Source organism: Balaenoptera acutorostrata, chromosome X (genome assembly GCF_949987535.1).
Source record: "Balaenoptera acutorostrata chromosome X, mBalAcu1.1, whole genome shotgun sequence".
Classification (NCBI taxonomy): domain Eukaryota; kingdom Metazoa; phylum Chordata; class Mammalia; order Artiodactyla; family Balaenopteridae; genus Balaenoptera; species Balaenoptera acutorostrata.
Window position 1 is genome coordinate 27,877,019 of NC_080085.1, and position 12,398 is coordinate 27,889,416.

At 38.6% G+C, this 12,398-nt stretch overlaps 1 protein-coding gene across 3 annotated transcripts in view; it reads right to left on the minus strand.

Annotated features, from left to right (window-relative positions):
• DMD (dystrophin) overlaps positions 1 to 12,398 on the minus strand; it is a 2,123,648-nt gene that overhangs the window by 348,553 nt on the left and 1,762,697 nt on the right. For all 3 annotated transcript variants that reach the window (XM_057539128.1, XM_057539123.1, XM_057539124.1), the window contains 2 exons: positions 4,157 to 4,277; positions 3,264 to 3,532 (listed from right to left, as the gene is read on the minus strand). In XM_057539128.1, the coding sequence (XP_057395111.1) occupies positions 3,264 to 3,532; positions 4,157 to 4,277 (390 nt within the window). The remainder of the gene's footprint in view (positions 1 to 3,263; positions 3,533 to 4,156; positions 4,278 to 12,398) is intronic.

Sequence of the window (12,398 nt, forward strand, 5' to 3'; positions counted from 1 at the left end):
GATATTATGAGACAGTCACTGAGGTGATGAAAACAAACTGAGATGGGTATATAAAATGTTCTTCTGGCTACCTGCCTAGCTATCTGTTTGGAGTTCCCTACAGCGTGGAGCCTCTGAGGGCTTAAATTGCTGAGTAGAAAAATGGGAATAGTGGTTTTCAGTACTCTTCTACTTCTTTTCAAAGTAAGTTTTAGTTAATAAAATTCACTCCTTATAAACTACCACCACCAAAGTTTCAGAGTTTCAAATCTGGTACCATTGAGATGCAACAGAAAAAAAGATGGGTTTTCATTTCCATTGCAAAATGAACAGGAACTACTGAAGGGAAATAAATATATATGAATTCATATAATCTATAGTTTTAAGATATGCATAAAATATTTGTACAATACTGGTTTAGAAACCAAAATAATCACATCTACTATGACCAGTACACACATATTCTTTTTTTTTTTTTTAATTTTGGTCGCACCCCGCAGTATGTGGGATCTTAGGTCTCCGACCAGGGACGGAACCCGTTCCCCCTGCACTGGAAAGCAGAGTCTTAGCCACTGGACCACCGGGGAGGTCCCATAAGCTCTTTTTAAACAAGCATTTAATGTATATATGTTTTGTTATTATTGGGATGAGGATGAGGAGTCTTACCAATTAGGGCGTGGGAAATGACTTAGGATCAAGAACAGATGAGAGAGGGGAACTGAAAAGAAGACTGCAAATAGGGTTGGGTAAGGGCCAGTTGCTATTTGAGCTGTTCTGCTTTTAGTTAGTTTTTGTTATTAAGTCATGCTGTATACATTCTCCATCCATATTCATTATCCTACTAATGCTCCTGTGTGATAGATATGGCTCAGAATGAATCCTTTATGTCTGCTCTAAAGCCTAGACATTCAGCCACTTGATTTATTAACTAATTTACTTCCTTTGGGACATTCTTTTAAGTTGATTTGCCATTTGGGGGAAACATTTTTAAGAATTTAGTTCCTATATTTTTGGATAAAATTCAGTATTTTTAATGCTGAATAGGTAATACATTTCAAAACATTAATTTTTATGTACACAGAAATGTTAACCATTGCTTTAAATATTAGACATGGGGTCAGAGAATGTTGGCGAAGATATTTTGGAAGTTACAGTCAAATTTTTAATCTCCTTTTAAATCTTCACCTACTATTATAATGAAGAGTTTTTCAATTCAACATTAGACTGTAGGCTTCATGAGGACAAAGACCGAGTCTGTTTCATTTATAACTACAGGTATAGCACATTTTACAGTAGCTCACAAACAACTGTTGAGAGAAGGAATAAAGAAACTGAATTGGATCCTTGCTCTTAGGAACCTCACTTACTTTCTATGGAAGAAAAAAAATACATAAGTGACTTGCCACAATATATGTGAAGTTTAAGTGTGACAATTTAAGCATGTGTGGTGATCTATGAAAGCACTGAATTAAGGGCAGTTTCTTCTGCTTGGTGGGAGTTGGGGGTGGAAGACGGGGAAAACTCTAAGGACAGATGCCATCTGAGTTGGGCCTTGAGGGCTGAGTGGAAGTTCACCAGGCAGATAAGGTGGGCTGATCCAGGCAGAGAGAAGAACATATGCAAAGGCAGAGAGTTACGAAAAAAGATGGCATATTGGTGTAAAGGGGGGTGTGGTCAGTGTATCCTGAATGGCCTAGAGGACAGAAGCAACAGTCAGAAATTTAAGCCAGGGCTAGGAAGAAACAGGGCCACCTGCCCTCTGCATCCACTGGACTTCATCGTCAGGCAGGCAGCTTCCTGCAAAGAGTTTGGATTAGAGTTGGGAAAGAATGGAAATACAGAAATATCAATAAAGAAACTGTTCATTCATTCATTTCACTAACCAAATATTTAAAATGCAGTGTTTGTGATATGCCAGCTACACTGACTGGGGAATGGGATTTAAGGATGTATAATAAAACAACGTGACTAACAGATGCTGGGGACCAGAACAGGACGTTGGTTGAAAAGAGGAGAGAAAATATAAAGGAGATATTCTGAGGTAAAATGAGCAATCAAGTGCAGTCAATGAAAATGTAGAAGGATTTAAGGACGGACCTCAAGTTTCTAGCCTGAGCAACTTGTTGGATTATGATCCATTAACTGAAATAGGAAACACAGAAGAAAGGGCAGGTAAAAAGGGATATCGGTAGGGGAATGGGTAAACAGGAGAACAAATGGACTTGCTTTCAGAATGGTTGCATTTCAATTCTAATGGCATATGGGTTAGCAGATCAGAAAAGAGATTCAGACTAGAAATTTAGATTTGTTACCATCCATGCCATTTCAAACTAGGGAGCATTTATACCATAAGAAGAGAACTGAGCTAAGGTTTTTATAGAATAAAAAGGGAACTGAGCTAAGGTTACCAACATCTGAAGGGGGGGGGGGTAGAGTTTCAGAACTGAGGAAAATAAAGGAAGAAGAAGAATATGGATGAAACAGTGTCATGAAAGCCAAGGGAGAAGAGACCTTCCAGAATGAGGGGGCTGGTAAACATGCCAAATGCAGGTGAGGATTTCACTTCTTCTGCATTTGGATCTGGGAGGACTTTTGTTAGTTTTGACACTAGATAAATAGACAAAATATGTTTCAAGTTGCTGGTTTTCAAAATGATACTCCTAAATATGTATATTTTTTCTTTATAAATACATTTATCATCTTTGTGCCATAAGGGAATTTAATTTTGGTCTCATGGACAGTATTCCAAATATAGAGTGATATTTCCTAATATCTGCAGTGGACTAATCCAACTCAAAATTGTATTATACACATTGCCTTCTCAGGGAAGGGCAGCATTACTGGTCTCAGCTCACAGAACCAGAACTCACCCAAGTCATATAATTCAGTTAGCAAAAAGGCCAAAACCTAGACTCCTGGCTCTTGATTAAATGTTGTATTTTTCCCTACTGTGATACTAAGAACCACAAATACACACACGCATACACATGTAAATCAGACAATTTTAGTACACTTAGGTTAATTCCCTGATAGCAAAATCAAAATGAATTTTTTGCCCTGTAACTTCTTAATATTTCATTTTATATTACTGAAGACAGACATGATTAGATCACTATCTTCTCTTAGAGAAAATACCATGTGCCAGAAGACTGAATTTGTGAAAGATTTCGAATGCTTAAGGGTCCTATTTTTAACTTTGTGAGAAGAAAATACTGCAGATGAGTTCAGATTAGAACCTGTTTTGAATCTCTCAAAGGGCCCTGAAGCCAAGCAGTAGACGGTACCTTGACTTTCTCGAGGTGATCTTGGAGGGAGTCAATGAGGAGATCGCCCACGGGCTGCCACGATCCCTTGATCACTTCAGCTTGGCGCAGTTTGAGGTCCAGCTCATCCGTGGCCTCCTGAAGTTCCTGAAGTCTTTCGAGGGCCTCATCTATTTTTCTCTGCCAGTCAGCTGAGTGCAGGTTCAGTTTTTCCCACTCAGTGTTGACCTCCTCAGCCTGCTTTCGTAGGAGCCGTGTGACATTCTGGGCTTTCTCCTCAGGAGGCAGCTCTAAATTGGTAATACAACAAGGTTTTAGGCCACATTCATTTTCGTGTTAAAAAAAAAACATTGTTGAAAAGGTCATACTGGAAAAAAGAAAGAGTACACTTTAACAAGAGGCCAACCTACTGATTAATGGCTCTTTTATACTTTGGCATACATTTTGATATAGTTTAGCACATCTGAAGTCGTGTCTTCCTGAGTGAATCTGTTCTACTTTATATCAATCAGATAATCCAAGATTCATTTAAGCTACTGAGTAGAAAAATGTTAGGATGCACACCACAAGCTCTAATTTACTTCAGGCAGGCTCTTAAATTGAAAATTAGCTTGTAGTCTTTGTGACAATAAACTTCCTCCTCACAGATTATCTCTTTTGTTTATTATTTTCTAAATGTTTCAATAATTGATCGCTAATCTCTTTTAATGTTTATTTATGAATGTGCAAACAGATTTATGCATGCTGCTTTATGATTCCTTTTTCTTTTTCAACATCAAGGTTTAATTTGAATTGATTCTATTTAACCTAGAAAATATGAGAGCTATCCAGACACTGCCAGCAAAAATGGATGGGTCATTCTGTCACCACTGATCCTTCTATCAATATGTTATTACAGTTCCACATTCAATTACCTCTGGGCTCCTGGTAGAGTTTCTCTAGTCCTTCCAAAGGCTGCTCTGTCAGAAATATTCGTACAGTCTCAAGAGTACTCATGATTACAGGTTCTTTCGTTTTCAATTCCCTCCTGAAGGCCTGTGAAATGAGATGAAAAGAAATGCTTATGTGGCTTGTGGCATTCTTCTCAAAATTAATCCTGGGTACTCAGAACTTGGTTATGAAATTCCCAGGTCAATTTCTATCTCCTTTATTTATAAACTGACAGTCATAAAATGATAAAGAAGGCTCGACAGATCTTTCTTTTAATCAGGAAAACACTGTGTTTGTAAAATTATTCTGGAGAGGATAGGGGAGCTTTCAAGATATGTTAATGTCCTTTGATTAAGATAAGAGTGATTTATTTATATAACTTGACGACCAAACTTGAAATCTGGAGCTAAAGTTGTAAGATATATATTGCAAAACCCTAGCAGGGGGCTTCCCTGGTGGCACAGTGGTTAAGAATCCGCCTGCCAATGCAGGGGACACGGGTTCGAGCCCTGATCTGGGAAGATCCCACATGCCTCGGAGCAACTAAGCCCGTGCGCCACAACTACTGAGCCCATGTGCCACAACTATTGAAGCCCGCGTGACTAGAGCCCATGCTCCGCAACAAGAGAAGCCACCACAATGAGAAGCCCGCGCACCGCAACGAAGAGTAGCCCCCGCTCGCCACAACTAGAGAAAGCCCGCACACAGCAATGAAGACCAAAAAACAAAAAACAAAAAACCCTAGCAGGGCTAATGAAACTTACACACACCCAAAAGAACAGATGTCAAGACCATAATGGGAAGCCTAAAGGGCCACTTGGAAAAACTTAGGTTGTACTGAAGTATACAACCGATCTAATTCATAATCACCAGTTAATTCTGTCGAAATGTCTGACAACGAACATAATGATGTGTTAATAGTAAACTGATAAAAACTAATAATGAATAAACTAATAAAAAACTAAGTAAAAACTCAACGCTTTTGAAAAATACCCATTACATTTTCCATTGTGACGACTTTGAAAACAAGAGAAATGTTTTGAGGTATACTGAAGGTAGAAATTGTGGGAACAAGTTTCTATAAAAGAGTGAGCCTAGGGCTTCCCTGGTGGCGCAGTGGTTGAGAATCTGCCTGTCAATGCAGGGGACACGGGTTCGAGCCCTGGTCTGGGAAGATCCCACATGCCGTGGAGCAACTAGGCCCGTGAGCCATAACTACTGAGCCTGCGCGTCTGGATCCTGTGCTCCGCAACAAGAGAGGCTGCGATAGTGAGAGGCCCACGCACCGCAATGAAGAGTGGCCCCCGCTTGCCACAACTAGAGAAAGCCCTCGCACAGAAACGAAGACCCAACACAGCCAAAAATAAATAATAAATAAACAAATTAATTTTAAAAAAAGTGAGCCTAGAACAGGTGTTTTGAGGTCATCTAAATTAGTTATCAATTTTACTCTCTAATCTGTAATCTTCTTTGATACAGGGGATTAAAAGAAAAGCAAAATGCACACTTTCTGCCTTCAAGAAGTTTCTGAACCAAACGAAGGGAGAAAACTAACACACTAGAAACAAAGAAAACAATAAAGTTCATATATAACCAAGTGCTAAGGGTTGTGAGACATCCTGAGAGGCTAGGATAAATTAACAGATATTCTGAAACCACTGAAGATAGTTATTAACCCAGATGCGGCAATCCCAGAAGGGAAGATGTTAATTAAAGTATTAAATATCACATAAATGCTAAAAGACCAGTGTAAAAACAACAGTAATAATAATTGCCCTGATCTAGGGCTTAATTATTCATATCTTTTTTCAATTCTATCCTATTTTTAGTAATGTTGCCTATTGAATTTAAACTGTGCTCTGTTACTGGGAGAAAACTTAGCAGTATCTCCTTTAAACTTCAGATGTATCATGTTACAGGAGTGCTCTAGAAGTGGAATGTATGACACATTTATAAATAAAATCCTAATGGTGTTCACCATTCAAAGGAATCCTGAGTCTGATACTTTGCAAAATGATTCACCTTCCAAGTTATTTACAGTTTAGTAGAGAGAGGCAAGGTTTTTGAGCCAAAATAATGAAATTCGTTAAGTGGAATATTAGGATTCAGCCTGTGGATAGGGATGTAATTTCTGTATAGTAGGATATTCTTGCACCCTTGAAATCATACAGAGTAGGTGGGTTATCTACTTTGCTTACATGTAAAGCTGATTTTCCCTCTAATATTTCATTTGCAATCTCTGTGTTTGTGTGCGTGCGTGTGCACTCACACACACGTGAATGTATGTGTATATGTGTATACATTTCTTGTATTCCTGTATTTTTTTCAAACATCTAATTTTTCTAGCTTCAGGAAAATTATTATTTTACTTTGTCTCTCCATTTGGACTTGACAATAGGAAGCTGATACTGATATTACTAATTATAAAAATAATAATGGCTCCCTTTATTGAACTACTATGTGTCAGTGGTTATACTAAAGACCAGAAATACAAAGTTGAATGCAGAACAGCCCTTCCTGTGTAGGAACTTATAGTAAATAGTGGAAGAGTCGAACATGTAAATAATTTCAACACAATGTGGAAAGTGCTATAGGCTTGCACAATATGGGAAAGGAAATTGGGAAAGGCTTCTTGGAGAAGATAGTATTCAAGAAGAATTCTAAAGCATGAACATGATGAGTTAGCCAGGGAAAAGCAGGTTAGAGGAAGAAGAAAGAAGACGAAAATGCAGGTGCGAAGACAGAAGGCTAATTCAGTGCGGCATGTGCAGTTATCTCAAGTAGGCCGGTGTTTCTAGAAGATAAAGTACAAGGAGAAGACATGTCCAGAGATGAAGCAGGGTACTGTTCTTATCTTAAACTATATTAGACCTTTAAGTCAGGATTTGAACCTCAACCTATGACCATATACGCCCTGCTAAGAAGTCTAGGTGTTGTCTCATAGGTAATCAGGAGCCTTTGAAGGGATTTAAGCAGGGGAGTGGCATGGGCATGTGTGCATTTCAAATAGATTTCTCTGACATTAGTACAGAGTATGTATTTGAGAAGGACAGAAATGGAATCAGAGAAAACGGAGGCAATTGCAAGAATTCAGTGAAAGATTATGAGGATCTGAACCAGGGCAATGGTACCAGGGCAAAAAAAGAGACAGACAGAGTAAGGAAATGTTTAGAGAGTAGAGATGTGGGAATTTGGTAACCGAATAGATGCTGGAGAAGAGAAGGGGAGGAGCAAGGATGACTCCTAGTTTCTAGCTTGAGTAAAGGAGTGAACGCTGCGTGCAATTAAACTAAATGTGAGGAAATAAACTCTCCTGGATTTCTCAGTACACCTATAAAAAGGTCTAGCCTCGTGAACACCTTCCCATACCATGGGAATTAGATCTGTAGTCATCTGTCTAGTTAATTTCTCTGATCCAGAGGGCCAAATGGTTATAGCCCAGAGTAGTTTCCTAGGTTAAGCTCCAAGTTGTCAGAAAGACTGGAGTAGCTATCTCTGTAGGTATTTACATTTCGAAAATATAAAGCCAAGACCTTGGAGACATTTCTAGGTTGTAAAACCTGAGATGCATGGGGCTAGCTGGCTCCTAGAGAAGTTGGAGTTGGGACTCAGGCCCATCACGTTTCCAAGGAGACCCTTTCAGGGGGGAGAAGAGGACAATTGCCTACTTCTCCTTTATAAGCAGAGAAAAATCATTTTTCCCTGGTTACTTTCCTATGGAGCACGCACCCAGCCACTCATGTGAGAAAATTTTCATCAGATCTCACCATGTCTCCTTAGGGGTAAGGCTTGAACAGAGGGTGGAAGGTAGTGATGATATTTACTGTAAAGTAATTCAAGGAGATCTGTCTCTGATCCAGAACATCTCATGTGCACGTTCAGCATAAAATAAATAAAGATGAATATTAAAATCCCAGACTCCTATGAGGGGGGTCTGTATGGGGAACAGAGTAAGAGGAGGTGATACGCTCAGCTCGGAGACGTAACGTTCTTCCCAGCAGGAAACAAGTTTCGAATCCAATGTTTCGGGAGAAGAAATGAGATGTAGGAGTCATTCTCTCACCAAGCTAATATCCACTGAGTGCCTAAGATTATGCATACAGGCAAGGATTAAAATTACATAAGTAGATGAGATTGCTCAGTGGAGTGAGAGGAAAAGAAAATTCTGGAGAACACAGATAAAAATGTAATGAGCAGACAGAGGAACTGGATCCAATGAAAGGCCGAAAAGGACTGGATAGGTGTAAAGACTGGGGGAAGTAAGGAGTGTAAAACTACTGAAGAGAGAGTGAGAGTTTGAGAGGAATAAAGTGACCAAGAGTGTCCAATCATGACACAGAAGTAAAGCAAGATCAGCACTGAGAAGTGTTCATCAGACTCGGTGAGAGCAATTTCAGCGGAGGGCAGTAGCCTTGGAAATAGGTTTAGTTGAGGAGTAAGTGGGAGAAGGAGGAGGCATTTCAAGTGACAACTATTCGTGGAGTATCTTTTTTTCTGAGAGGGAAAAGAGGAGGACAGGACAGAGAGGGTCGCAAGGCAAAGAGAGATACGTTCTTTTTAGGATAGGAATGGTTTGAACACAGACTGAAAGATGGATAACCAACCATCCTTGTTTGCCAGGCACTAAGGACACGGAACTTTCAATGCTGAAACCAGGACAGCATCAGGCAAACCAGGACAGTTGGTCACCATAGCAGAGAAGAATATATTAAAGACCTCGGGGGAAAGTGGAGATAATTATTGGAGCAAAGTCTGTCAAATAAGGAAATGGATCTTAAAGGTCCCATCAAACTGAAAAAGTTCAAGACACTGTTTGATGATGCAATTCCATTGTTAAAACCGAACAGCAAATAATTCAAGGCTAAGGACCACCCATCCATTGTGAGAGACCACTTGTTTGCCCCTCGAGTTGTTGCCAAGGGCTTAGCTCCACCACAGCTGCACAGTTCATTTCTTAAATATGAGTCACTGAGGATTAAGATGAATCTAAAGAAAAGACAAAGGAAGTTCTGTCGTTACAAAGACATAAGCACCATTATTTTCACATCGTTGCCAGAAATTAAGAAAAGAAAGTAGATGGAAGACAGGGTTAAGTGACTGTATCTTCAGAATTTAAGATTTAGACTAAACACACACATAAAACAACTGTAAAAACCCCAGAAAAAAAGGGAGAAAAAAACTATAAGTAGGAATGTCATGCTAAACATGGTTATATGAAAGGTCCTCTTCCATTTATTCATGTAACAAATTTTGAGCACCTACTATGTACCAGACTCTGTTGTAGGCAATGGATATCATTGGTCCTTGTAGCATGGAGTTTAAAAGAGAGAGGCTTATGTAGTAAAAATAATAACAACAAGACAACAAAAAACCCCATGAAGATGTTGCATTAAAATAATGAAAAATAGATTTTTCAATATCTGATCAACTTACCATAGACTGCATGTTATAACAGTTCACCACGTTTTAAAAGTAAGGGAAATGGAGCCATTTTTAAACAACAACAACATTCAACGTCAAGAGCCTTAACTCTTTGGTAAGTGTCTTGTTTCTCAAAAAAAGTCTATTTGAATGACACTGGGGAAAATACATACTCATATACAATACTGATTTTTGTCTCATAGATTATAATTAATATTTTAAGTCAGATAAGTTGGTTCATTCATGTGCTGATGTGAAAAAGCGATCAGATATAAAGCCCTTCTCCCATACACATACAGAGTGCATCTTTACCCTATTTAGATGTCAATATTCAAATGTTAAGATATTTCCTTCTTGAATCTTTTGAACAGATGAAGTTATTTTCTTTAAAACCCATCTTTTCCCCCATACCTTCTTTTTTCCCTTTTTAAGATAGCCAGGCCCAAGGCTCTGAAATAGTGATGTGGAAGAATTAGAAGCAACTACTAAAGACGTAGAGTACCTCTGTGAAAAGAAAATAATATTCTATCTCACAAATGAGAAAAAGTTAGGCATGCTAAACTGATAATTTTCCTTCAGCTTCTTAAGGTGCACAAAATTAACTTATTTGAATCGTGCACTACAAAATTACAGTAGCAGCAAATCCCAAGGTAAATCCATTTTATTGTGAAGGTTAAATTGTCTGATGGATAGTATTTATACATCACAAATACTAACCAACTGGGTGACTTGACTGCTTGCTGATTAATTCATTCATTCACAAATATTTATTTTGAATCTATTATGTATAAGGTAGTGCAGATGTTGGGACCTAATCTTTGTCCTTAAGGAGCCAACAGTTTGGCTGAGTAGGTATGTTTGTATAAAAGCATATTTTTATTCAATTAATGTTTTACCAATGCAACGTAAAGTACAGATAAGTTAGGATTTACCTAAGGCCATCAGTTCGTTAGTCACTTAGAATCCAAACCTTGAGATTCCTAAGCCAGGCTGAAACTGAGTAAGAGCAAAAAAATTAAAGTTTCCTGAATTACAAAAAATGTGGAAGACACGTAAGTGGAAAATCCTAATGACCACGAAGCAAATGAGAAACTTAAAAAACCTGAAAGTAACAGAGAAGAACCAAGTCACTGATCATTGATTTTAAGCCAGGCTGAAAGTGAGTAAGAACAAAAAAATAAAAGTTCTCTGAATTACAAAAGATTTGGAAGCCACAAAGGTAGAAAATCCTAATGGCTATGAAGCAAATCAGAAATAAAAAACCTGAAAGCGATAAAGAACCAAGTCATTGATTATTCTTTTTTTTTTTTCTGTCTGTCCTACTTGTGGAAAAAAGAATTAGGGTGAATATTACCACAAATACCTAATAACACATAAAGAGTAGCTCAGAACCATGTATAGAGGGGATGAAGGGTGAGATACTGATTTGCTTGAGATACCTCAGAGAAGAGAGGGGCAGGAAGAGAAGTCTGGGCACAGGTACAGACATTACAGAGAGACAAGCTATGTTGCTTTCACCTAGAGACAGTGGTCCTATAACTAAGGATGTAAGTAAAAGCCCTTGCATTTCAAAACAGATCTCCTTCAACCATGTACAGTGTATAGTTTCCCCGGAGCTGAATTTTACCTATATTCCCACTGAAGTGGCAAGTCTATATTTGTGTCATTTGGACCAGAAATCTGAAGGAATGACTATACGTTATCTCCACATTTGTTAGCAGAACTTTACAGAACCATCCTGAGAGGCAGACTGAAGTGGTGAAAAGAGCACTGTCCTTTGGAGTAGCAGGACACCAAAAGTTCAAGTCTGGGCCGGGCCAAAACTTGGTTGCGTGATCTAGGACAAGTCATAAAATCTCTCTGAGCCTTCCCATCCTCATGTGTAAAATGTAGAGGTTTCCTAAGTACCTTACCTAAGTTCTAACATCCAGTTCTAAAATTCCATAATCAACACGTTTAGATCATTAATTGGCCACAGGCCTGTTACATGGTGGCAGTTTGAGATAGTCTTTCATTACTAATATTAAGAATGATACCCACAGCTTGGCACATAGTAGATAATCAATAAATACTGTTGAATAAATAACAGAATGCCCAGGTAGAAAACCAGAGTGTGTTATATGGAGGCCAGCTGGATTTAGATGCAGTCGGTGCTCGAGGGTGAAAGCCTGGTTTTGTGAATTAAGAGAGAAAAAAAAAATGAACGCTGTCAGTTGGGAAAAACTGAGAGATCTTTTTCTGGGTCTACTCTTATGTTCCAGATCCAAAGCTGAGAGTAATCTTTGAGTCACTAGGTGGATTTTCCTCAAGAGGAGGCCCTATTAACCCTGCCTTCTTAATCCTAGTGATTTCTCCTCTAGAGGAGATGTTCACGTCCATACTTTCGGAAGTTCCATTATTTGAACTGCTGGTTGGGCTTTCCCTCTAGCCTGCATTAGCTAGGAAACGAGAGAACAGACAGACTCTAAATTGGAAAATTGGGACTGACACATACGCACTACTATATATACAAGAGATAACTAATAAGAATCTACTGTACAGCACAGGGCACAGGGAACTCTACTCAATACTCTGTAATGACCTATATGGAAAAAGAATCTAAAAAAGAGTGGATACACGTATATGTATAACTGATTCACTTTGCTGTACAGCAGAAACTAACACAACATTGTAAATCAATTATACCCCCAATAAAAATTTTTTAAAAAGAAAGAAAAAAAATAAAGTGATCCAATGGCAGTTAAAGTGATCTCAACAAATCGTTACTGAGTGCGCATAGGACAAGGACGGTAACACAGTCATTTC